A 27,278-nucleotide genomic window follows, 5' to 3' on the forward strand; every position below is an offset into this window, starting at 1 on the left:
GAAGTCAATAGCAAGTCATTCATAATAGAAAAACAAATGTGTGTGTGTGTGTGTGTGTGTGTGTGTGTGTGTGTGTGTGTGTGTGTGTGTGTGTGTGTGTGTGTGTGTGTGTGTGTGTGTGTGTCTGTGTGTGTGTGTGTGTTGTTTGAAAGCCGGTTTATTAAGAGACTAAAAAATCTAATTTCACACATAAAAATGGCAAAACTTTAGGGTTAGGGTTTATTTATAGCATGTTGTTTAGCACCTGCCACGAACATACCCCTGCTCTCTTGTTTTAGTCCATGTGTCCATTGTACTGACAGAAATGAGTAAGAAGTGCTTCAGGTGCCAAAAACAGGTGTTTAAAGATAAAGATAGTGAGAGAGAGAGTGAGAGAGAGAGATGGGGGGGGTTGCTTTAGCCAAATTCAGACTCATCTACACATTACACAGGACTGAGGTCTGCAGGTAAGCCACATGCATTTACTCTTACTTGTTTATGCATCTCATTGATTTTTGCCATATAAAAGCCTAACTAAAAGCTGGACTAAAAGCCTCTTGATGTCCATGAAGCATCTCTGATCCAGGTTGAGCTCTCTTCAGACTGATCATATTTCTGGGAGGTTCCAAACCCCCTGAAGATGTATGGCCTGTATTTGGAAGCGGTGAATGACTACATTAATGAATCATATGGAGAGGACGTATGGAGGCTAATCGAGGCCAGAGCGGAGATCCCGCACCTCAAATTTGTTCGCCACCAAATGTACAAGTAAGTCCTGAAAGTGCAGAGTCACATATCTGATTAATTAAGTGTCATAGATTGCATCTAGCTAATTTAACAATGCTTGTGTTTATTATTCCAGTGATAATCTGATCCTAAGATTGGCAAAGGCAGCTGGTGAGGTTTTAGGAAAAACTCACGATGAGCTGATGTACGCTTTCGGGGTCTACATGGTCAAGCGGATAGGAAACTATGGATATGAGAGGATCTTAAAGGTGATTTTCAAGCACGGTAGACTCTGTATGTGACAGGTACTCATTTAGATAATCATTCAAAGGTTTTGGGTTGGTAAGATTTTTTGGTTTCATTTTATTTTGATGGTCCCTTTAACACATGGTAGGGTTAGGGTTAAAATAAGTTGACATGTAGTTGCAAAGTTACTTATAGTAAGTGGAATGTCTGTTGAAGAACCATCACAATAAAGAGTTAGCCGATATTAAGCAGACAGTCAACTAATACTGAATGAGAGTTAGTTGACATGTAGTTGCAAAATTCGGCTTTAACATCACAAGAATAAATTACATTTTACAATATATTAAAATAGAAAATAGTAATTTCAAATTTTAATAATATTTCACAATATTACAGTTTTTACTGTATTTTTTGATTAAATAAATGCAGCTTTGATGAGCATAAGAGGTTTTAATAGTATAATAAAACTACTTTAAATATAGGCTACTCTTTGTTTTTTTAATAAACTGTCTTAGCCTATATTTAAAAAGCTATATCATTAAAAAGCTATATCATTAAAAAAACGAAAACATCTTACCAACCTCAAACTAACAGGTAGTGTATGACATTTTTCTTCTATTTTTCTTTATTGGGCTTTTCTCAATGGACAATTGTATAATTGTACACATTTTACATAGCTTTTAAATCTCTTTTAATGTCTTCGTCTCAGGTACTGGGGCGCAATGTACGAGATTTCATCAATGAGCTGGATAACCTGCATGAGTACTTTCGTTTCTCCTTCCCAAAAGTCCAGCCTCCCAGTTTCTGTGTTGAGGAAGAATGTGAGACAAGTCTTACCCTGCACTACCGTTCAACAAGGAAAGGATTCACACAGTTTGTCAAAGGTAATAGTGCTACTGTAAGTGTAGAGAGTATATTGTATTCAGACCAGCAGCATGACTGCAAGTGTGACATTGATTTTAAACAACAGTTCAATAAACAACAAATCAATAACATACATTCAGACAGTATTGGCAGTTACTTCATTAAATATTGGGCATCTCAGCAACAGAAAGTGATGTTTCGCTCCTGAATGGTGGATGAATGATAATATCATATGATTCACATATAAGGCTGCGTTTACACTTGGCATTAATATGCGACCTGAATCCGGATGTTGTCCACATACACATTGAAAAGTTTCTGATCGGTATGTTATCCGATCAGCGTGTCCTGGTCCAGAGGTAGTCGAGGATGCATTGTGATCAGATCTCAATGTAATGCAAACGCTATCCAGCCATCGTATCTACATTCAGAGGGCGACATCATATAAATCCCCGCCCAGTCTCCCCACGTGGCTGTCAGAAAATAATGGCCAGACGCAGTTTAGACAAGAAATTAAACTTATTTGAACCTTACAATAAACACCAATCTTTAAAACAGTTTATTTAGACTCACATGATACTGTGTGTGTCATTTTTCATTTTAATTGTGCAACATTATCTGAATGAGGCGATCGCCTGTACAATCACAGTCAGTCATGAGATCAGAGAAATAATCGGAATACACTTTTTATTTTTTTATTTTTTAAATGTTGAATGTTTTTATTGTTTCAGCATGTTTATTACTCTCATATTTCTGTCAATATAGTCATTACACGCTATAACCTTAAACCCTGATGATCGATGATGTGACTTGTTTAACATGATCAACCCAGTTGTTTTTGCATGATCAACTCTGGAAGTATTTCTTCGTGCAAAAAACTGTGTCGTGCCACAGACCTAATTTAAATATTATGGAGGAAACAGAAATCTGATCGGTTATCCAGATACAGAGGCTACTTAATGTAAACGCGTCATGTCCTGATCTGCTAGATCGGATCACGGTGATCGCATGTTAATGCCAAGTGTAAACGCAGCCTAAGTCGCTTGTTTCATTCCTAAATTAATCAGAACAAATTGGTTTAATGAATGATTCAATGAGTCACTTGAGTCATTCAAACAGTAGCCTGTTGCCACCTACTGGTGTAACAATGTAACCTGAAGAAAGAGTCACCAGCAATGCAAAGTCAAGGCCCAGAATGAACTTTTAACAATAATAAAAAGTACAGGCCAAGTATTAAGATTTCCACCTGATTACACCAAGTTACAACTAATATAATTTACATCCAAAAACTGTACATCTGAGACAAATTGTTTCCTACTGAGCCTCCTTACATTTGCTTAATAAATCTGCTTTATACATCATTTACTGAATGAACAGTTACCATATTAACAGGATTAGCATAATGGTGACCTCTGCATGCGTGCTTTCTGAAACTGCATATTAAAATTCTTGAGAGATGTGCAACATTATTAAATAATAATCTCAAAGTGAAGTTTAGATAATTGAGATGTGGTAAAATAATGTTTGACTAGATCTTACACAATAAAAGCTGGTCAGCCAAAGTGTTTGTAGCCTCAGGCTGTTTAACATTTTTTTTAAAAAGTCTGTTGTGGATCCTCTGTAGGGCAGCTCTCTCAGGTGGGTCGACAGTTTTACAACACAGATATTGAGGTGGAGATTCTGTCCAAAGAGGAAACAGAGAAAATGACATATGTGGTAAGAGTCCAAACAGACGAGACATTTACCTTCCTCTGTATACACAAACCCAGCTCTGTTATTCTTTATTTCTCACATTTCTGATCTTCTCACTCTCTCTCTGAAGGTGTACAAGATGAATTTTGACAATGCTGCGTTTAAGCACCGTATGCCCCAGCAGAAAACAGCTCCAGGCTATGAGAAACTGCCCATGAAGAGAGGAATCTTTTTTGACATGTTCCCCTTCAGCGTAATATTCCGTAGGGACATGACCATGTATTGGATAGGAGATGGCTTGAAAGAGGTGTTTTCTGATCTGCAGGGTAAAAAGGTCAATGAGGAGTTTACCCTGGTGCGACCCATGCTGGAATTCAGCTGGGATAATGTGAGTGAACTGGAGGGTTGGAGAATAGATCCAAAGCAGCATAAAAGTAACAACCAACAACTTAAAGATGAGGCGTTTAAAAAAAAATGTTCATGCTTCCTTTTCATGCTCTTGGCATTTGTGCCCTGAAAAGGTGCTTTGTTGGTGTGTGCTCTTTCAGATCTACACCCACCTCAACAATGTGTTTGAACTGCTGTCTAAGGCTGTGGTGGAGAGCAAACAGAAGGTCAACATCCCTAAACTCAACAAAGAAGAACCAGAGGAGAAAGAGGAGAGTGAAAAACCTAAAAAAGAAGAGCGAGGTACAGTGCTTATTCTGTATTGGTTAAACCATTTGTGAAGTAAAATCTGTGGAATTCTGCAGAATAGATTATATTAGGGTCAAATGTGTAACAAAAATGATCACGTTAAATAAAAATAATAGGAGTCAGTGACATGATTCACTCAAGCAAAGGTCAGCAAGAAATAGATATTTTAAAGAAATTAATGCTTTATTCTTCATTCGATTAAATCGATCAAAAGTTACAGTAAAGATTTACATTGTTACGAAAACATTTATTTTATTTTTTCTATTCTATTTTAAATCTGAAGAAATGTATTATGGCTCTTGCCAAAATTTTAATCAGTTCAACTATTTTCAACATTTAAAATAATAAGAAATGAAAATAATTATTACAAGTGTTTAGAACCATTAAATTTAAACTTTTCTTGAAAATGGTATAAAGGATTTTCTAAATCATATGAAACCAACATGAGCACAAAGAGGACATTTCTAAGAACTTGGCATGTTTTAAACTAGATTTTTATTTAGATTTGTCCTTCAACACACACACACACACACTCATATACTGTATACACATACACAGAGAATTCTTCGCTCACATATTCCATGCCTAATAATAGCCAAAGCCACACTGACCAGTCAGAACAAGAACCGCAGCGGTGTTGACATCAGAAGTCAGATACATTAATAGCATGTAAGCATTCACATTCTTTCACAAACTGCTCTGAGACACAAGGGGTTGAGGATCCAAATGCAGCTTTATTTGGGCAATCCAGAATCAAAATCTATATAACAGGCGAGGGTCAAAACCACAGGGCAAACAATCCAGATAATAACAGAGTCCAAGACACAGGCAAATCCAGAGAGACAAGCAGAAGATCAAAACCATGAAACAGAAAACCAGAAAATAACACACAGAATGCAGTGTGACAAGATACAAGACTTTGCAATGAATGACTGAATAAACAGGGCTTATATAGACAAAGTTAACAAGGGTAATGACACACAGGTAGAAGTGATCAAACAAAAATGTGTCCAGGCAATGGGTTATGGGAAGTGTAGTTCATGATGGGAAAGCCAAGAAGACGGGAGGAGTGGAAATCAAGGGCACTCCAGCTGGTGGATGTAATGCATCTAACCATCTAGCCTACACAGATCTACACGGATTAAAGCAGATAATGTCCTAAAACATCTCATGCTGACTTCTGTGACTGTGCCTCTGCTGTTCTCTCAGATATTAAAGTGATGGAGGAAATGAAGGGGACAGATCAGGAATACAGCGGCACTCTGACTCAGTATAACAGCTCGCCTAATTCTGGAGGAGAGGACATCGAGCTGCTGGCTTTTCAGACTGTCACCGGTTAGACACATTACAGAAAAGTGATGCTCTGAATGAGTTCCACTGGCATCTTTATAGACATTGTTTTATGCTTTTGGAAAACATTCAAGAAAAGAACACTTCTGTGGCATAACTCAGATCCAAGACAACATTGAGAAATTCTATAGTCAATGAGATTAAAATCATTATTTAAAGTGTTTTGGGAACCTCAGAAAGTGCCTCTAGTCTTGATCATCCAAAGGAATCCAAATCTTCTGTCTATGCAGTGAAAAATGTAACTTCTCTCTTGTTCAGGAAAGTGCAGTGAAACCATATTTGAAGACATGCGGGAGCCCCCTAAAAAGCCTCTCCACCTCAAGGGCCAGATGAAGTACGTCCCTCAGTGGGACTCCCTCATCTTTCTAGGAACTCCCATGTAAGCTTTCATAATGTCACACATTTACAACATTGTAGTCTGAGCTAATGGAAAACATTAATTTAGTTATTGCCACATAAAACTGACAATCAATAGTTCTCTGCCAAGTCATTTCAAAGGGACCATATCCTATATTCTCGCAGCCTTTTTAGTCATTATTTAGTTTGAAATGACCATTTTTTATTCTCTCTCTGATCTCATAGAATTAAACAGGTTCTCAACTGGGGTTTTTTCAGGATCCAGTTTTTACATTGGACATCATCCAACACTGCAGCAAAAATGTGAAGCATACAAAAGCAACAAATATGTCCTTAAAAACAAGCATGTTGTAAATAAAAAGTTACTAAATTACTTTAAAGTTACTAAGCCCATTTATTTTACTATCTTGACTATGCACAATTATATAGGTTCTTTCCCCCTACTGTCCATGTCCCGATCAGAACAGACCTGCCAGTTGAGTAGTACTAATCTATATCATTTAAATCCTGTTTTCCATATGAGCCCTTTAAAATGTGTAGTAATAAGTCTACAATTGTCAGATCTGTCTGTAGAAACAGTTTAACTGCAGAAAAAAACAGTTACATATGTTGTAGTCTTTATTAAAACATATTCTCCTTTGTACAGTATTGAGACAGTGGAGGATATGATAAAAATGGGTGTTTACGTCAATGATTTAAACCTGCACGACTCAAGCAGAGAGCTCATCCTGGCTGGAACACAGCAATCAGCAGAGCTGCAACTGGCACTTGACCAGGTATACATGTCACACTAATGCCACCGAGTCCAAAATCCCATCCTTAAATAGATACATTTTATTTAAAATGCAGGAGTTATGCAGCAGAATTTCCAGTATGGACTGACTCAAGTCTATTAAGCTGAGTCTGTTGTTATTGCATCTAGAAATGACAGGCCGATCTCTGACTGTGCCTCCTACAGGAGCAGCAGAAATATGCACAGCTGCAGGAGATCATTAAAAAACTGGACGAGGAGAAGAAGAGAGGAGACTCCCTGCTGTATGCCATGATACCCAAAGCAGTGGCTGACAGACTGCGCAAGGGAATCACAGCCCTGGAGACATGTCAGGTACACACAAACCCACCCATTAAACACACTTCTAAACACAAATTTAAATGAATTTCACTTAGTATAGACTGACCATTGAGATCAAAATCTCAAGAGGGTTAATGAAATATGATGAAAAGCACTTTATTTTTTCCTCTAGTGCTGTCCTGCTGTTATTAAGCACTGTTCTTGATCTGTTATCTCCCTCCAGGTGTTCCCGGACGTGACCATCCTGTTCAGCGATGTGGTGAAGTTTAATGAGATCTGTATCCACATCAGCCCCATGCAGGTGGTGGACATGCTAAACGAGATCTACATCGTTTTTGACACACTCAGCGAGAAACACAATGTTTATAAGGTAACATAAGGAACTCCAACAAAGGCAACTTTTCCACTGACACAACATGTTCTTTCATTTTTTTCACAAGGGAGGCACGATGTATATCACTACCATATCGGCTATCGCCCTAAATTAGATTATTCTATAATCTAATATTGGCAATAGCTATTTCTATTTTAATATATTTTAATATGGAATTTTAATCAGCATTTATTTTAAAAAGAAATCTTTTGTATCATTATATGTATCAATTTAATACATCCTTGCTGAATAAAAAAATGTATTTCCTTTTTTTTTTATCATACTGACCCCAAACTTTTAAACAGAAGTATTTGTAATATTTGGCAAATCTCAAAATGAATAACCATTTATTATACTGTACATTATAAATGTCTTTAATATCGACCATTGCCTAAAAAATCATTTCGGATGTAAATATTGGTAAATACCAGAAAATATCAGCTTGGTGGTATCTGCCAGAATTTTTATATCTATGCATCCCTATTTTTTAATAAAACTTTCTAATTTCTAATTAAGTACAGTGCCTTTCATCTTTATTGTCATTTTTAAAGCGCTTCAAATTGAGTGCGTAATGAAACTCCCAACTAATGCTCTTGCTCACTCAGGTGGAGACCATTAGGGATGCCTACATGGTGGTGGCAGGTGTGCCCAATAAAACCACATTTCATGCCCACCACATCTGTGACATGGCTCTAGATATGTTGAGCTCCATTGATCACCTAAAAGACCCCTCCACCGGGGACAACATCCAGATCCGTGTTGGTAGGTGCACCCGGACTCACACAGTATCCCATGCTTAACAAAACAACAACCCTTTCATGTGATGTATTCATAATTTGTATGCGTGCCACACAATGTAAGAACATGATTTACACATTTTAAACGCTTCATGCTCCAGCTTAAGGCTTTTGTTTTGGTCTTCACACAGGCATTCACTCTGGAATGGTGGTGGCAGGGGTGGTGGGTCTGAAAATGCCCAGGTATTGTATGTTTGGAGACACTGTGAACACGGCTTCTCGGATGGAGTCAAATGGCGTGGTGGGCCACTTTCTTATGCTTTACTTAGACTAGAAATGAAGAGCCTCAAATAACTATACAAAACTGTCTTATCATGAAATAAATAATGAGTGATTTTGAATTATATTTTACAGGGAATACAGTTAATTAAACAGCTAATTTTACTCTCTCTCTTTCTGTGCGGCTAGGGCATGCAAATCCACATTAGTCAAACCACCAAAGACCATCTGGAGCATGAGCCATACATCATTGAGGAACGTGGAAAGATTTTTGTTAAGGTACTACAGTACATAATTATCATCCCCAACATCTTCACTGTCATTATCAACAATGTTATGCACATTAAAACTTCCAAAACTATGTACACCAATGAAACGTTGTTTTTTTAAGAAGTCTTTTATGGCCACCAAGACTGCATTTATTTCAGCAGAAATAAAGTAAAATAGAATTGTGAAATATTATAATAATTTTAAATAACTGTTTTCTATTTTAATATATTTTAAAATGTAATTTATTCCTTTGATGGCAAAGCTGAATTTTCAGCTTTCTGTCTTCGGTGTCACATGATCCTTCAGAAATCATTCTAATATGCTGATTTGGTGCTCAAGTAACATTACTAATTATTATGAATGTTGAAAACAGGCTGCTTATTTTTTTTTTAGAAATCGTGAGCATTTTTTTCCAAGATTCTTTGATTAAAAGAACCTTCAAAAGAAAAAAATGTTTAATACAATTTTTGCTGTCACTTTTGATCAGTTTAAAGCATTCCTTTCTGAATAAAAGAATTCAATAATTTTAAACAAAAATCTTACTGACCCTAAATTTCCAATGGTAGTGTATATATAAGAGTTCACAATCATAACATAGTCCGGGCCTAAAAATTTCTTTCAGAGCCACAGTTTAATCCAAGACTTCCATGGACCAAAGTCTTGCCCAAAAACAGTTGCATTCAGCAATATAAATGCTCAACCCGATCCATGTGTAGTAAAACATTTATTAGCCTATTTAAATGGCTTCATATCATGTAAGTGTACATGACAGTAAGGCCAGCTAGTAAAGAGCTGTGTGAGTAAACCTCACTTCCCTGGCCTTAAGAGGCGCACTAGCGATGGACGCTAGAGACTGCGGTCTTAACCCCCCTCAGCACACCCCCCTCATGCTGGAGACGCTGGTTCGAATCCTGCTTGGCGTGTTATGAGTAGAATTGGAAGGGTTACATTGCTGCCGTGACCCGGATGGGAATGGGGTTTAGGGGGGGTGAGTGTAACTGAGGCCAGCTGTGCCGGAAAAAACCCATGACACTAGAGGCTGTGTTCTTTAGCATCCTTGTTAGAGCACCCACCTTCCTTGCTGGAGATGCCGGTTCGAATCCCACTCGGAGCGAAAAGAGTAGTAGGAGGCCAGTTAGTAAAGAGCTGTGCGAGTAAACCTCACTTCCCTGGCCTCAAGAGGTGCACTAGAGGCTCCCATGCCGGGAATGCCCGTTTAAATCCCCCCTAGAGAGGTGTGAGTAGGACCGGAGGGGTTACTTAAGCATTATGTCTAAAAGTACCATTCACTACTTTGTGTAAAACTTTTCAAATAAAGATTTTTTTTATTTTTTAGTATGACTTTATGTTACTCGTACTGCAAGCAAATAAAGTGGTGTGAAATCAACTGTAATCCCTCTTGATTCAGGGTAAAGGTTATATGAAGACATACTGGCTGAAGGGAAAGCAAGATCTTTCATTTAAGACTCCAGCAGAGCTCAGATACTGCAATGAGCAGAAGGACTCAGAGGACAGAAGCTCAAATGGGTGAGATGGGAAAAAAACACATCAAAACACAACAACTATGTGATCTACACTGCTGAAAAAAGACCAGAATTCTAGTAGGTTTAGAAAACTTAACTGGTGAAACTGGTTGAAAAGCATCATGGCTGACCAAGGATGTTTTGCTAGTCAATAAGCACTAGAGGGGACACTAGCATACCAGCAAAAACAAAACATAATGCAGGTAGCTGGTTTTGCTGGTAAGCGAATATCTTTCGCATCATATTCTTTGTCATTTATAATGAATCATTTTAATGCCTTAAACATGATGATATGACTTACCCGCCATAGGCCATAACCTTATACCTTTCAATTCATCATGTTTTTCCATCTTCCAGAAAAATATCCTGACAGAATGCTTAACAGTTGTGCTTCTGTCTTCCATCTTAAATGTAATTTCGTTCAGGTCCACTTGCACCAACAGCAAACATTCCCCATCAAACCGGAACACCCCCAATGAGGAGCAGGCTGAGGGCAAGCCCACTCCCACTGACCTGCCCCCTGACGCCCTACCAGCACTAGAGGGCGCTCCAGACCCAGACACATTCACCAATGAGTCCCAGCAGGACAAAGAAAAGGTTAAAAAGACAAAGAATAACAAAGAAGGGAAGGTAGAAAATGCTTCGGGTAATGCGCAGGAAAGCACTCCGCCTGCTGGCGGCCAGGAGAATGCAGCTACAGAGCTTAACAACAAAAAGCACAGTTTCAGAAGCCAGTACTCACGATTACCAGCGAACCTCCCCATGCGAAGCACAGCCTGCAATTTGCTGTAAATATCCAGGGGGAGATTTATAAAATAGTACTTATTATATTAGTGAATCTTTCCAGCTTGAATTTTAAAAGCAAATTTTGGGAATAAATCTGGTGAATAATGCTGACTTATTTTTCATGCAGACTTCTTCTTAGATGTCTTCTTAATGTCAAGATAAGATACTACTTTGTGTCAAAAAAAAATACTGGTAACTAAATCCCATGATTTACGAAAATAAGAGAGGATGTCCAAAGTGGACACTACTTCCTCTTTAAAAAGTTTGAATAACTGTATTTGAATGGTTTATTTAAAGTAACATATGTGATATATTAAAATCGATCTATTGAGTATATTATAACATTTGCATGTACAGTTAGAACATTTATGTTAATCTTTAGAGAGGTTCACTATGATACAGTAGATGTGCCGAATCCCTGTATTCATTCGGTTACTGTAACAACAGTGAGTTTGTTGTATATCTAAAATGTTAAATGTAATTGTTTACAGATTACGTTTGAATTCATTGTTTGATGAGCACTGTAAAATTGCCATGAAACACATACTTTGCTTAGAGAGCAAACATATCAGATAATCTCAAGTGACCTAAATAAAGCATGTGAACACATTCACCCCGAAGACATACACCTACGTTCAGACAGGCCTACACACACACACGCACACACACACCCTCACAAACACGTAAACAAAATGAGATACCAGATAAACCAGGAAACAAACACTAGCATCATACTTAGAACGTGACGTATTTCCAATGCTGTAAGTTCATTGTTACTGTCAAGTAAGTCTGCTTAGACTCAAAAAAGGAAGAACACAAATGATACAAGAAAATGTAACAGAAATCTGAAAATGTGTTGATCCTGATTTTTTATCAGATTAAGGCAGTCATGACATTTACATTATCGCAAATATCACAAAGTAAGTTAAGTTCATCAAACTGTTCTGGATACTCATTGCTTTGTCTCTGAAACACATTACACATTCGCACACACACAACATGTCAGATATCATTCAGCGATAAAGAGGAAGCCATCAGGAAACCACTTAAGCGACACTTCCTGTCTGTTGCCTTGGAGACGAACTTAATTCTTACTTTGCCCGAACGCTCTTAGCTTTGCAGAAAAACACAGATGTCATGTTTTCAGCCTCAATCTCACAACTGAAAGAGAAAGCTGTTGTAACTTGAGAATTCAGCTGATAGACCTAACCTATACTACAGATTGTAAACAACACTTTTATTTTAAGAGTCTAGTCAGACGCATCGATTGCTTTTTTAGTCCATTATTATATGCATTAGGGCTTAAGTCCAGATGGTTTCCATTCAGATAGCAGGCAGATAAGCAGCCATATTTAGTAAGGACATTACTAATGCACAGACATTAGCCCTGAGGGTGTCTTTCTATGACACAGGATCAATTAATTGTACAGCAATTTCTAATGTTTGTGAATAAACAATGAAGTTTGCACAAGAAAAGGGCAAATAATGTCATGTTATCACCCAGCTCTCCCACCAGTCTCTGTGTGTGTAGTAATTGGTTGTTAGGCCTCTAAAATGAAATGGAATATATAAAATAATCAGCTGCTTTAGAACATAATATGTTCAGTTATGAAGGGATGTTTGTGTATGAGGATGTATCCTGTGTTGTGAGTATTATTAACCTTGTGGATATATATATATATATATAAATTACTTTTAATTTGCCTACTAATATTATGTGATTATATACATGCGTCACTGGATAATTCTTTGATTTTTAAGTAAAGAAAAAAACATTTAATGCTTCTAGTGAACATGCAAAGCCAGCGTGGGAAAGGAAGCATTTCCCTTTTGTTATTATCAAAGTTTTAAAATGTAATATTTTTATGATGCATTTTCTGATTAAGATTTAATGTCAAAGAATTAAAACTATACATAAAGGGTTTTTTTTTACATAAAGTAGCAAAAAAAATTATGATGGCACTGAAAAAAGTTATAATAAAAATATTGCTGAACCTTGCTGGCACATAAATGTAAAAAGAGAAAATCTATGAACTGAGCCTCATGCAGTTTGCATAAAATCAATGAAATTTCTGTTTGTTTTTTTAGTGTATAAGCAAATAACTGTCCTGGTCATGCAAAGTGAGTGTGTCATTCAGTGCAAAACAATGTCATGGTTTTGTAGGCGTAAAAGGTCAAGACACTGATCAATAAGCAAACAACACTGTCTGCTGGAAAACACACCCCAGTTCTCTTAAAAAATGATATATAAATAATTTATCATTTAATGTCCAGTCCTCAAATCTGATTGGCCACATTTCCAAGATTACTGGCAATTGTCCTTATTTGTATCACTCTCATTGTTTGCTAGCGACATTCCAGAACAGAAAATATAACTTTAATATAGAACGTAATAAATTAAATATCACAATTTGAATCCAATAATAATGTTAATGGACATTTTATTGAGAAACATAGCAGTGTTTGTGATGACTGTGGCTGCATACCAGTTCTACTGATCACAAAGAGACTAAAACCTCTCCTTTCTCTGGGCCGCATCCAGGATTACTGCTGAATTCTTTACAAGGGTTGCACTTGTTAGGGCAAGCAGACACACCATGTCAGCAGCTAACACACTGACAGGGTGGAGAGAGAGAGAGAGAGAGAGAGAGAATCACACTCATGGGTGTGTCTTATACATTTAGTTCCTCAAGGAAGTACAAGTCAAATTATCTTGTTACAGTGGGCTTGTTACAGCACAAAAGAGTTTGTTGAGGAGTTTTCTTTGATTTCACCTGTCTGAGGAGATTATTTCATCACTCACATGCTGGATTTCAAACACCTGATCTGAGCGCGCAGGGAGGAAAGAGAGTTCAAACAGAAGAGGGAGAGTGAACGAGAGAAAAGGTGAGTTTGTCTTGGTCTTGACCTCTGCCCTCTCCTCCATCATCTTAGAGAGCTCTGTGATTATGTACACGAGATGTTGTTTACTCCAGTGGATTAAAGGCATGGTGCACTCTTCCAGAAGTTGTTATGATAAAAAGATGTCAGCATTCTGTTTTAACAGCAAGAGAGACTTTAATTTTACAGAGTTGCTTTGGTTAAAAGTGTCTGCTTTAAACATATGGCGGTTTGTAGGCAATAATGTCAAGTTGAAACTTGTTTTTTCTGTTCAACCACTCCCATGTTAAACAACTAAAACACATTGTGACAGTTGATATTCCATCCGCTGGACCTTTTATAAACAAAACAACGTCCAGTCTCTGTTATAATCTGAAGAAAACACACCTCGTACTGAAATAAAGAGTGTGATGCCTCATATTCAGGGTCAGCAGTGTCCTAACCTTGGTGAACTCAGGCTATGGATAGATTGTGAGCTTTTTTGTAGCAGCGTGTGTCAAGAGAAATAAGCCGTTGTGGGTTTAACTGAAAATATCTGGGGGGAAAGTTGTGCCAAACAGCCCAGAGTTTCACTTCCCTTATGAACAGGTTTGTACATTGTTTGATCATATTAAAAAACAACTTCTCAGGCTGAGTGAGAGTTTTACACATGCATATGAGTACTAACTTTACAAAGAAAAACAGCACTGGACCTTTACTGCGTGCATAGAATAAAAATGCTACTAAAAAAAAAAAGCGGGCTGTATTGGGTAATAAGGGGGAAAAAATCACACTATGTGACATAATCACATACTCAAATCTCACTGTTCATGTGCTGTGGGGAAATACTGAGGGGGAAAAACATGGCACAAGAACAAGCAACAAACTCGCCATATTACATGTATGTCAGTGTAGATGGGTATAGAAACTATTTAAAACATGGGCATACACATTAAGGCCTGATTCTTTTAATGATTTCCTCAGAATAATGAGTCTAAGCCTGTTATTAGAGAATACCAGGTTGAAAAGACCCACATATGTTGTGTTTTGGATGCTGGCCCATGGGGTTCTGGTATGCTGACCAGGCAACTTAACTAGATAAACCAGCTGGGGTACCTCAGTCAAGTTGAATCAGAAAGACCATTATCTTTTTGCTAATGAAGAACATCATTATAAACCAGTTTTCCATGCTGGTTTAGGATCATTTAGGTAGGGTTCTCTCTAATAAAATTACCATTAGCCTATGCTGGTTTACTGGTCATACCTGATTGCCCAGGCTGATCTGTTGGCTGGTTTTAAAGGGAGGTCATCTGAAGACCAGCTTAGCCTATCTAAAAATGTTTAAGTTTAAGATCAGCACACTATATTAGGCTGGATTAAGCAGGAGTCTTTTTCAGCAGGGCTGTCTTTAAATCATTTAAAATTAGCCTAGAGCCATTCAGTGCTCCCACTCACACACTTAAAACAGGACTTTCCACGCTATCATTTTTATACATTTATTGTAAATGTCAGGTTTGACCCCTCTGAATAAAAAAACCCAAAGAGTAGGCTGCGGATCTCAGACGCATGTTTTGACTCGTCTCTTCTGTGCTGTCACTGGAGCTTGTGCTGTGACTTGCTGCATTGTAATGACAGGGTGACTACTGTGGTCTTTAGGTTGGAAGAACAACATGATTCCTCACATCCTGTAAATCCCCTGGGCTTTACACACATGTGAACACACACACACACAAAGAGAGAGAGAGAGAGCTTCAGGCTATGCGCTGAAGTCATCTGAGGAATGCTAAATATTTACCTTGTCTGTAACAAACCTTTAAATCAGGAGAGTGGATACAGATGGTCATTTCAGCTGATTGTAACTGAACAGGTATAAAATGAATGAATTTGCTTGACCTTAGATTGCCTTAGATGATTTTTTAGGATTAAAAGTCAATCGTAATCAAATTAAGGTAAAGTTACTTATATCTCATCTTGTCAGGTGCGAATGAGCTCATGTGGGCCCTAAAAAAAATATCTTAAAATTATTTAATAATTATACAGTATTTACTGAATAATATTATTTAATAAATTGTATTAAATAATACATTTTATCAAATAATATTAATATTCAATTATTAACTAATTATTACTCATGAATAAATGTTTTTTTATTAAATAATGTATTTTATCAAATAATATTAAGATTAAAGAATATTTTACAAATATAAAGAATTGTTACAATTATTATTTAATTACTTTTATTTCATACTTAGTATTTTATAGCAAATTATATTAACTCTTGCCTGACGCACATGATTGACTATTCACACACAAACTGTGGTTTCTTATTTAAAATTATGTTTTAAATAGTATATATTTCATACTATATTTTAGTATGTACTATGTAGTGAGGTAATGTAGAGTAAAAAACCTTCAAAAAAGGAAATCAAGCCCAGTATAAGCCTGATCTGATCAAATGTTTAGGAACAGTTTGAAGTCCAGAGCAGAACCAACTTTATATTTTATATCTATTTTCTTGAAAAATCAAATAAAACATCGTCAAACACTAGACATCCGATCAGTTTTGCTCTAATTAGAGTAAATGAGAAGTAGTGAGTGTTAAACCCTAGGATTATGCTGCTTTCACAGTTCAACTGAAGTGTACAGCATGTTGATTTGTTCAAATCAGTATTTATGTAGTTGTTTTGATGTTCCGTGTCACAGAACGTAATGGCTGTTCTAATGCACTCTAATTGAATAGAGTTCATTAGGAAATGAAACTTTAACTGCATTAAAATTTAATCAGGTTGGTTCGCCATAAACAGAATTGGATTTAAAAAGCAAAACAGAGCTAATGCGGCTTTGAAATATGACATCTCTTTTGGCATGTCTCGATTCATTTAAAAGACCACAGTGCTTGTCATTTGCATGTTAATATACTTTGCAGTTATTGCATTTGTATATCTGTAATCTATTTAGCAAAGAATTTTTAATAAATGCTGTACAAAAAGATAATCAACAATGACAAGAGCTCTATAGCGTAGCAAATATGTAAGACCTCAAAATTGCATGAATACATATTTAAGCACATAGATGCCTGTATTTTGATACAATCTGAAGACTCGTGTAGGAACTTGTTAGTACTATGCAATGAGGGTTTTTTTCCATACATGTCTTTGCACGTTCTCCTGATCTGTGAAGCAATCCTAAGCTATGCTGTGTTCTACATCAGCAAATGCATAAAGTTCAGCTAATATATTGCATTAAATTTTACTGCACAACAACATCATGTAAATTTAAACATGATGAAATACTGAATGCTATAGTCACATTGATCACAGATGTTTGGATGACATTGAGCAGCATCGAGAGTCTAGTGCTGGATATGATGACACAACATGAGAGTCTTGAGAACAATTAGTGTTGTTTATGAGATGTGTGGGCAATGATGAGGTCCTATATGGCATGAGCTTTCCCCTGAAGAAAAGAAAGTGTTAAAGTTAGACTGTAAGGGGACTTCCCCATGGTGGGAGTTCTCCCAGGGCTGACACTCTTACCAATACACAAACAGATATAAAATTCTACGGAAAATTCACAATTAATCATGGAATATTTCAGAAATATCAGTCATTTGCATATGCCATTTTACATGACATTGTTATTATGCTAGTCTCTTGCTTTACTATTAATCTCTCCTTTTCCTTTTTAAGATATGGAGTCATTCAACTCCAAGGACATGGCTCTCAAGGCCCAGAAAAAGATCCTGAGCCAAATGGCCAACAAGTCTGTGGTACAGATGTTCATCGACGACACCAGCAGTGAGATTCTAGATGAGCTTTACCGTGTGTCAAAAGAGTACAGTGGGAACCGCTCAGAGGCCCAGAAAGTGGTGAAAGACCTCATAAAGGTGGTGGTGAAGATAGCGGTACTTTTCAGGCACAATCGATTCAGTGATGAGGAGCTAAAGCTTGCCCAGAATTTCCAAAAGAAATTGCACCAAGGAGCCATGACAGCCATCAGTTTCCACGAGGTACACAACATCTAACATCTTTGAGCAGTATTTTCTGAATTTATGTTCCATGAAATTAATTCAGCGGTAGCTAATAGGCATGAAACCTCCAACACTATATTGGCCAGTGTTTCAGTTTCATTGAACAAACCCTGTATATGTACTGAAAGACTGGTCGATATAGTGTTGGAGGTTTCACACCTCTGTATGTGCCAATCTTCACTGATTTTACATTCCATCAGTAAGAGCAGAGTGTGAAAGTTGAATTAGCCGAGCAATAGCACAGCTGTACATAAAATATTGCAATCTTCACAACATAATGGGAGACATATCAGAGTTCAAAAGAGGACAAATTGTTTGTGTGCGACTGTGCGTCTCGCTGGCTCATCTGTGACCAGGACAGCAAGTCTTTGTGGCGTATCGAGAGCTACGGTATCCAAGGTAGTAACTGTCGACTCAAGAGGAAGCTGTCTGAAAGGGATGTCCAGGTACTAACCAGGATTGTATCCAAAAAAACATAAAACCACAGCTGCCCAACTCACTGAAGGATTAAATGTGCACCTCGACTCTTCTGTTTCCACAAAAGCTGTTATTTGGGAGCTGCACAGAGTCAATATTCATGGTTGGGCTGCTACAGCCAAACCTTTGGTCACTCAAGCCAATGTCAAATGTCGGTTTCATTAGTGCCAACAGTGCAAATCTTGGGCTGTGGACAATGTGAGACATGTATGTTCTCTGATGAGTCCACCTTCACTGTCTTTTCCATATCTGTAGTTAGAGTGTGGAGAAGCCCCAAAGTGGCTAAATGCCCAGACAGTTGCTGCCCAGAGTTAAGCATGGGTGGATCAGTGATGGTTTGGGCTGCAATATCATGGCATTCCCTATAGTACACTGTGCTTGATGCGAATGTCACTGCCAAGGACTACCGAACCATTCTGGAGGACCATGTGCACCTAATGGTTCAGACATTTTACCCTAAAGGGTGTGCCGTGTATTAGTATGATAAGGCACCAATACACACAGCAAGACTTGTGATAGAATGGTTTGATGAACATGAAAGTGAAATTGAACATCTCCCATGGCCTGCACAGTCACCACATCTAAATATTTTTGAGCCACTTTGAGGTGTTTTGGAGGAGCCAGGCAGAAAACGTTTTCCTCCAGCAGCTTAACATAGTGACCTGGCCTCTGTTCTGGAAGAGGAATAGCTCAAAATCCCTCTGGCCATTCTGCAGGACTTATATATGTCATTCCCAAGATAAAGTGGTGCTGTACTGGCTAAAAAAGTAGGCCCTACACCATACTAATAAATGATGTGGTCTAAAACCAGGTTTTTAAGTTTCATTGTCCAACCCCTGTATATATATTGGCACGGAATAAGGTGGTAAAACAATTAAATGAACAATCTAAAGTTTAGGCTCTCCAGAAATTTAACAACTAACATCTGGGAAATTATATGATTACTTTTTGGGTCAACAGTGAATAGAATAGAATAGAATAGAATAGAATAGAATAGAATAGAATAGAATAGAATAGAACAGAACAAGCCATTTCTAATCACAGTATTTAAAACATTGACAAAAATGTTGACCATTTGACAGTTTTGACCATTGACAACTCATGTAACATCTGGGAAATGATTACGTTTTGGGTGCCACTTTCTGGCATAGTGGGGATAGGATAAGATTGATATGATGTGATGTGATATGATATAAGATAATACTTTTCTTTTACAGTAATTACAGAATCAATTGACTGATTGATTTGTTAATTAATTATTTGTCAATTGATCATTAAGTGCCAAAGAATTCCAGCTTTTTTAACAAATCAAGTGGTGCAGTTCTAAACAAAGCCATATTTGTAACCAGTTTTGTACTTTATGCTCACTAAAGTCTCTTCTTTCCCTTTTCAGGTAGATTTCACATTTGACAAGGCGGTTATGTCAGGGATCCTGAAAGAAAGTAGGGACATGCTTCTGAAGCTTGTTAATACTCACCTCACACAAAAATCCCACGGACGCATCAATCACGTCTTCAACCATTACGCTGACCCTGAGCTCCTCACCCAGCTTTACAACCCAGCCGGGCCCCTCAAACCCCACCTCACCAAAATCTGCAACGGGCTTAACAAACTGCTGGAGAACGGGACGTTATGAAGACGGTGATGCACTGACAGACTTTTACAGGATTGGCATGGAGGGCCACCCGTGATCTCAAACTGCATACAATGCAACCGAAAAGTGACTGACTGACGACATCGAACTTCAGTTCAACCTTTGAAACAGTGTTGCTGTGCCTTTAATGAATATTAGATCATTGAGTGGCCTGATAGTGTTGACACAGCCGCAACCACAGCCTGAGCGAGCTCAGATCAAATGTAAAAATATATGAACAATTTTTTTTAAGCTCTGAGACTCCAGCTGTGTTGGATGGAGGTTTTCTAGACTACTTATTTTTTAATAATGATGTATAAACCACTGGGGTTCTGCCACTCTGCTGTAATTTAGAGCACACTGTAATGTTCAATACTGTTTTTGAGCTGAATATTCTCCTCCTTGGACAACAAAATAACAAAAACCAGTAGCCTACTCACAAACACGTTTTTGTCTCTTCACACTGCCATCTAGTGTTAAACTGTGGTTATGGCTATGATATACAAAGCTAAGCTTGGCACTACACAGTCATCAACTATATTTTTTACATGAACATCTCTGAGGGCGATCTGCTGTGTTCTAAAATGGAACAACTACTAAATAAATACTTACTTACAGCCCTCACTCATGGCTTATTATGTAATTTGCATTCAGTGTTGCAATACACTATCATTCAAAAGTTTTTTAAAGAAAATACTTTCAGCAAGGATGCATCAAATTTTTCAAAATGACAGTTAAGTCATTTATAATGCTACAAAATATTTATATTTTAAATAAATGCTGTTCTTTGTTTAACTTTATGTTCATCAAAGAATCCTGGAAAAATGTATCACTGTTTAGTTGAGCACCAAGTCAGAACAGTAGAATGATTACTGAATGATCATGTGACACTGAAGTCTGATCACTGGCTGCTGAAAATTCAGCTTTACCATCACAGGAATGCATTACATTTTAAAATATATTAAAAACAGAAATGTTATTTTAAATTGTAATAATTTACACAATTTTAACTGTAAGCTACTATAATGTATTTGTATTGTAAATGTATGACTACATTTTGTTGTTTTGAAAACATTCGAAGTCATAATTCACACCCTAATATGAACATGCAATCAACGTCTAAAAGTGTTTTGGGTTAGAAACGCACATGATTGATGGAATGCTGCAATTCAGTTGTTACATTAACTGAATAAACACAATGTATGCTTTAGTTCAGTTACAACTTAGGGGCCGTTTTCACGACACGTTTCACGTTTTCAATTAAAAACTGGAATTTTGTATGTGTTTTGGCCATTCATTTACACAACAACAGCATTTTGGGGGTCTGAAAAAGCTAACTTTTAAAAAAACGCAAGATTTTGAAAAAGATACGCAAATGAAAAAACGTTTCCATTTTTAGTACATTGTTGTCATGTAAACGTACCATTAGATCATCTTTACGTACACTGATTACCACTCAAGATTTCAAAGACCAGGTTAAAAGACCAAGATCAGTTTGTGTTTATGGCATTTATGGCATTTAATCTGTTTCATATTACATTGATTTCCTGTGGGGCGTTGCATTCACAAATCACTAATGCAAATCACGAACTGGTCCAGGAAAAGAACAAAGGTGAAGAAAAAAAACAGAAAATGAAGCACTGCAGTGCAAAACTATGCATTAAAAGATGCAGATGTCCAATGGCACATTCCCAAATACTTATTCAATATTCCTAAAACTAGTAGCCTACTTCTATCAGTTATTTGTGAGGTAGCATTAAATATCAATTAGTAAATTAGAACTATTTTTTAAGCAACATTCCTGATTTCTTTTCCTCAAATGCAGTAGTCCACATCACACCTAAACCTGTCCACCATTACTTTGGTTACAGCAGAATTATAATTTACATTATTACTTTTAGGCATCAGGCTTGTGCTTTTACAGTGCTAATATGTGTGCATGTCTAAAGCTGGTAGCTTTTTTATAAAAACAGGACTATTGCAAATCACTCCAGCAATGTCCATCACATTCTAAAGGCATGAAACCAGAAGAGGGAGCCCTCTAAAACATTCCATTTATACAAAAAAAGAAAAAGAAAAAAGAAATCAGTCAGAAGAGTCCTACACCAGAATAAAAGCCTACATCAGAGCTGGAAGAATTCATCCTCCCTATCCCTCAAATTCCTGGTCCGTCTGGTGATGGTAATGGGAACAGCTCCCAATGTGGCCTGCTGGGAGGATACGGTGTGGGACTTCAGATTGCTGTGACGGAGTTGCTCCATAGTAGAGATCCTTTAAAATGCCAAAGTAAAAATTTTCGGTGATTTCATTACTGGAAAAGTTATGCTTTACGTATGAAAAGAAATCGGAACTGATTCCTTAATGGTGGATAATGGCTTTCTATATAGGGGTAACCAGTTTAATGAATCAGCTGATGATCATTGTAACCCCTCCTGAGTCAGATGACTCATGGTTCTTCCATTGAATTGAAACTTGCTGAATGACTCGTTTGACAGCAAACAAAACGATAGCAAACAAAACGATTGCAATAACTGAACTCTGTAATACCCCAACAATAATGTCAGCAGTCATAATTTGACAACTTACTGTTTCTCTCCCTCCTGGCAGGTCTTCACAGCTGCTTGTTTTGACTGACTGATCAAGCTGTCTATTTTTTTCAGGTACTCCACCGGTGACAGATCAGCATTCGCTTCACATCTGCTGGAGTCTGTTTGGCTTTTGGGGGTCTCATTAGAAATCTCTGTGTGTGTTTGTGCAGGACTTGTCTCCTCCTCGGTCAATTCCACTCCATTAGTGAAAGACACAGACTCTGTCAGCAGCACAGGGATGAAGAGGGACTCCTTCAGGAATATTGAATCATTTGTGTACAGTCTGTTTTCCCTTTTGATTTGCTCCATCTGTAAAGCAATTAAAAGTTATATTGAAACTTATGTTTATCAAAAAACTAAACGTTTAAAAAGTAAAGACCTTATTCCTCAAATACCGGCTTTCTAATTAGCCTACTTACAGACACGCCATACTTCAGTGATAGTCCTTGCAAAGTTTCCCCGGGCTGAACTTTGTGCTCAATTCGTCTTTGTCTCACGGGTGATAACGAAGAGGACACCAGGCTGCCGTAGGACCGGGTGCGCTGGCCGCGGAGGAGGCCGTGTGTCCCGGTCTGTGTCGCTGAGTGATCCGCGGACATGACCAGAGCTCCAGCGGGATCAAGAGTTTAGCTAATATTACTTAAGATGAACTTCAGCTGACCATCTGCGGCGGCGGCTGCTGGACGCAAGACGGCAGGACTCATACCAGCTTCTGTTATTAGTCAAATTATGGGGGAGAAATTAAGTCTGCAGCAGTTCACATAAACAATCCCTGACTTAACTTACTTGTCACGCAATTGGAATAAACGTGTCAACAAGCGACATTACGAACCGATATAAAGCATTTAACGCCATTTAACCAGTAAGTTAGATACATTACACCGTGAGAAATAATTATTCAGTCCTGCGTAACTGTTAGTCCCAGATAAGTTTGAACAGTTTTAACTTGTTTCGATTAAATAACAGCGGTGCCCTCAAAATTATAAATTCAAACATTAAGCAATACATAAACCATATAATCTAAAGAGACATATACGGTAGCCTTTACATTCTAGGTTCAGACACTCGTATGAAAACGTATTTGTTACAAGCCCTTAGCAGATTAGCTTAGCTTCTGTTGCCATAGCGTCGGCTAAATGTAAGATCCGCCCTTGTTGCTCTCATTTCGGCGAACCGATTCATCAGTTCTAATTTCGGACATGACAAAAACTGAATCAGTCTGATCGTATCAGTCTGAATTTACCCGTCTGTTAAAGCCTTAAAGGGATGGTTAGTTCACCCAAAAATGAAAATTCTGTCATCATTTACTCACCCATGTAAATGACTCATGTATATTCTTCAAGTCGTTACAAACATGTATGAATTTCTTTCTTCTGCTGAACACAAAGGAAGATATTTTGAAGAATATGGGTAACCAAACAGTTGTGGAGCACCATTGACATCATATTATGGAGGGGAAAAATACTATGGAAGTCAGTGGTGCCCCACAACTGTTTGGTTAAAAAAAAAAAAAAGAAAGATACAAAATATCTTCTTTTATGTTCCACATAAGAAATTCATATATGTTTGGAACAACTTTGGGGTGAGTAAACGATGACAGACAGAATATTCCTTTTTGGGTGAACTATCCCTTTAAGAACTGACTCAAAGGAACGATTCGTTCATGCATTGATCGGACATCACTAACGTTACCCACAATTCCACAGACATAAACAGGAAGGAAGGGATGTTTTTAGTAAGACTGTTTATCGGTGGTTGTAGAGAAATAAGAAAAATAAATTACTTATAATTCCTAGAAGTATAATTACAAGTCACCAAACATGTCTTTCAAACGGGAGGGTGATGATCAAAGTCAGCTAAATATACTGAAGGTATAACAAAAACAGCAAACAGACAAAGATGTGAAATTTGCACCAACCCCTTTTCTTTTTCTCACTGTCTTTCTCTGTCTATCTTTCTCTTACAAGAAACGACGCGTTGCAGATCTTCTGTCAAACTTCATCTCAGATGATGAAGCTTTTCTGATGAAAAACGGGAGGTGATTATTGTATTGCTGGTTGTTTGAATTGCACCAAGAAGTCTGACTGAATTTATCCCATTCACTAAGTAATGTTTTTCCTCATTGTAGATACAGCTGCCTTGTGTGTTCTCACCGTCCTGTATTTGACACTGTTGATATGCTCATGGTGCACAGGAAGGGAAAGCGACATCTTGAAGGTAAAATTCTACACATTTACTCAGCCTCTGTATAAACTGGCATTCAGGATTTAAGTCCTCTTTGTTCATTTATAGGAATGAAATGGTTCTACGGCAAAAAGAATAAACTGCAACGTGAAATTGATAAAAGGCGGCATCAAGACTATGTCAAAGCAGAAGATGATCGACAGGTGTCTGAATGCATTTTCTTCAATCAGTTTATGCAGTGGTATCCAAAAATCTATCCCTCTGTCTTTTATTTTGCCGATATAATACACTTTTGTCAGTGATTAGTGACCTAAAAATAGTGCGCAGAATGATTTAATTTTGTTCATTTTTATTTCCAGGTTTTATTTTTTAATTTGCGGATTTTCAGTGTAGTCCCAGACTTTCAGACCGTACAGTACATATGAAGATATAACAAGGTTATGTACTCAGTACATTATTGCTTGCCCTCAGGAACCCTCCAGTTCAGCTCCTCTACTGAGCCAAACACGCAAAATTACCCATCATGCCTTACTCAGAACTGCTCCGTACAGTAGCTGCCACAGAAAGGCCAGGTAATGTCTGTGAGCTGAACCATCTTTATGAACCTTCTGCTGCCATATGTCAGAATTTTTATAGACTTCTCTAGGCTGTTTGTGTCTTTCTAGTCTCTTTGACCTCAACCACACTTCATATCTGATGAATTTTGCAACATCGACAACAATAAACTGACTTGAGCTTAATAAAAATACTATTGTCTTTTGTAGAGCTTCTTATAGCTGAATTGAACTTATTTCTTAATTGATGAACTTTACAAAGTTATTGAACTGAACTGAATTAACATTGAATTGACTTGAGCTAATAAAGACACTATTGTGTTCTGTAGAGGTGCTTTACAGCAGAATTTGTCTAATTTTTAATGAATTCATAATGTTCCTGTTTATTACGGTAAAGCTGCTTTAAAACAATCTGTATTGTATAAAGCACTATATAAATGAAAGTGACTTGACAAATTTATCTTCATTTTGCACTTATTTTATCATTTTCTACATTCATGAAGCGAACGAACGGAATCGTCAGGATGCGGCCAAGAAGATGGAAATGATCAAGTCAACAATATCAACCCTCACACGTCCATGAGCACAGGAAGTATTGACTCCATGTCAATAACTAGCACAACAGGTACAGCAAAAGTCTGTTTATGTTAAGGCAAGATACATTTTGTGCTTATAATTCCTTTTCATTTTCCATATGCATTGTGTTAATTGTCATCTGTAGTGCATCAGGGCCAGACTGAAGGGAAAGGAGAGACAAAGAAGAGAAAGAAGGGGTCCAGCATTGTGACCTCCACTGATTGTGAACCTCTAACCGAGCAGAGACGTAGAGAACTGGACCACTACCTCAAATTAAAGAGGTATGGCAACACTCCACACAATGGCTCGCATTACTACTGACTGTAGAAGTGGGGCCAGTTGCATAAACAGCCAAAGTGTTAAGACTGTAGATGTGTCCCAATTCGCTTATGTAACTGACTTAAAGTTATGACCATTCGTAAAGTTTGAAGAAAATAAAATGACGACTAACTTGTAAGACTAGTCCAAGCATTTTATGCAAATGGACACTGATGTTAGCATACAAGTAGGTATTCAAAATAAATCTTAAGATCACAGTGAGATTATTCAATAAATGTATGCTACTCATTTATCAGTATTTAGGTGACCGCTCTCTTTTTCTCTTTTTTTTCCCCTCCTCACTCCACTATTCCAGTTCAGGGTGGCTGCAGGACCGAAGTGGTAAATGGGTGAAAGATGAGAATGTCGAGTTTGACTCGGATGAAGAAGAACCGGCTCTGTTGCCTCCTTGCAGTGAATCTTCATAGCAGACTCTGCTGAAACAGCTCCATACAGTTCAGCAACTGCTTAAAAGGCTTCAGGCTACAACTGTGTGTGAGATGACGATAATGTTCTCGATAGTCAGCTCTCATATGACATCTTTAAGTGTGACCCACTTTATATACAATAAGGTTGAAACTTTAAGACATTCTTTCTGGAAAAGAGTTTGTGCTGTTGCATTTAGCATTTTGCAAATTGTATTAGTACTGTGTACTTGCCATCTGGTTTAAACAATTTTCTGATTCTGACCCAATAGAGGACGTTTTAGAAAATAAATAAAGTTATGACCTCCTCAGTCTGTTCAATCTCATGTGGTGTATTTTTTACAGATATCATTATCATTTTACTTTCCATGTGTGAATGTTGGTTGCATGATTAAGTCCAAATCTGTTCCAAATCGAGAACAGAATGTGAAACGGCTGCTTCGTACTGTGGTTCCTTTGCCAAATGCCATCAGAGGGATCTTGGCAGAGTGGGACCACATTCTACAGTAGACCTGAGAAGTTTAGTCACCCACAGAAAGGGAAAATTCACTTTTGTGACTGCTGTACCTTTTTATAAACTCTTTAAAAACTGTACTTGTCAATTGGTGACGCTTGGGAATCTTCATAGCAGGATAGCAGCTGTTCCAAAGGAGCATAAATCTCCTCGAGGAAGGCGGTATATAT

The 27,278-nt window shown here is 37.6% G+C and overlaps 4 protein-coding genes across 4 annotated transcripts; 3 read left to right on the top strand and 1 right to left on the bottom strand.

Annotated features, from left to right (window-relative positions):
- Positions 1-619: 619 nt before the first annotated feature.
- Positions 620-10,956, top strand: LOC311067979 (soluble guanylate cyclase 88E-like; the record flags this gene model as incomplete). Its single annotated transcript, XM_084090124.1, has 16 exons — positions 620-747; positions 842-974; positions 1,661-1,835; positions 3,440-3,531; positions 3,638-3,895; positions 4,056-4,197; positions 5,413-5,538; positions 5,812-5,932; positions 6,557-6,686; positions 6,869-7,015; positions 7,206-7,352; positions 7,961-8,117; positions 8,284-8,393; positions 8,561-8,650; positions 10,050-10,168; positions 10,590-10,956. 16 exons carry the CDS (start codon positions 620-622, stop codon positions 10,954-10,956), a joined length of 2,442 nt encoding a protein of 813 aa, XP_083946250.1.
- Positions 10,957-13,624: 2,668 nt separating this feature from the next.
- On the top strand, positions 13,625-21,229 carry tnfaip8l2b (tumor necrosis factor, alpha-induced protein 8-like 2b). Its single transcript, XM_084089683.1, has 3 exons — positions 13,625-13,836; positions 17,499-17,818; positions 19,710-21,229. Exons 2-3 carry the CDS (start codon positions 17,501-17,503, stop codon positions 19,950-19,952), a joined length of 561 nt encoding a protein of 186 aa, XP_083945809.1. The 5' UTR covers positions 13,625-13,836; positions 17,499-17,500; the 3' UTR covers positions 19,953-21,229.
- A 214-nt stretch (positions 21,230-21,443) lies between these two features.
- On the bottom strand, positions 21,444-23,136 carry lysmd1 (LysM, putative peptidoglycan-binding, domain containing 1; the record flags this gene model as incomplete). The annotated part of the gene is made up of 3 exons (XM_084089682.1): positions 21,444-22,220; positions 22,536-22,846; positions 22,957-23,136. 3 exons carry the CDS (start codon positions 23,134-23,136, stop codon positions 22,073-22,075), a joined length of 639 nt encoding a protein of 212 aa, XP_083945808.1. The 3' UTR covers positions 21,444-22,072.
- An 894-nt stretch (positions 23,137-24,030) lies between these two features.
- Positions 24,031-26,908, top strand: scnm1 (sodium channel modifier 1). The gene is made up of 8 exons (XM_084089681.1): positions 24,031-24,408; positions 24,505-24,575; positions 24,666-24,754; positions 24,830-24,924; positions 25,193-25,293; positions 25,779-25,900; positions 25,997-26,132; positions 26,486-26,908. Exons 1-8 carry the CDS (start codon positions 24,358-24,360, stop codon positions 26,595-26,597), a joined length of 777 nt encoding a protein of 258 aa, XP_083945807.1. The 5' UTR covers positions 24,031-24,357; the 3' UTR covers positions 26,598-26,908.
- The last annotated feature ends 370 nt before the right edge of the window (positions 26,909-27,278 follow it).

Source organism: Abramis brama (assembly GCF_963993115.1).
Source record: "Abramis brama genome assembly, chromosome: 17".
NCBI classification, from domain to species: domain Eukaryota; kingdom Metazoa; phylum Chordata; class Actinopteri; order Cypriniformes; family Leuciscidae; genus Abramis; species Abramis brama.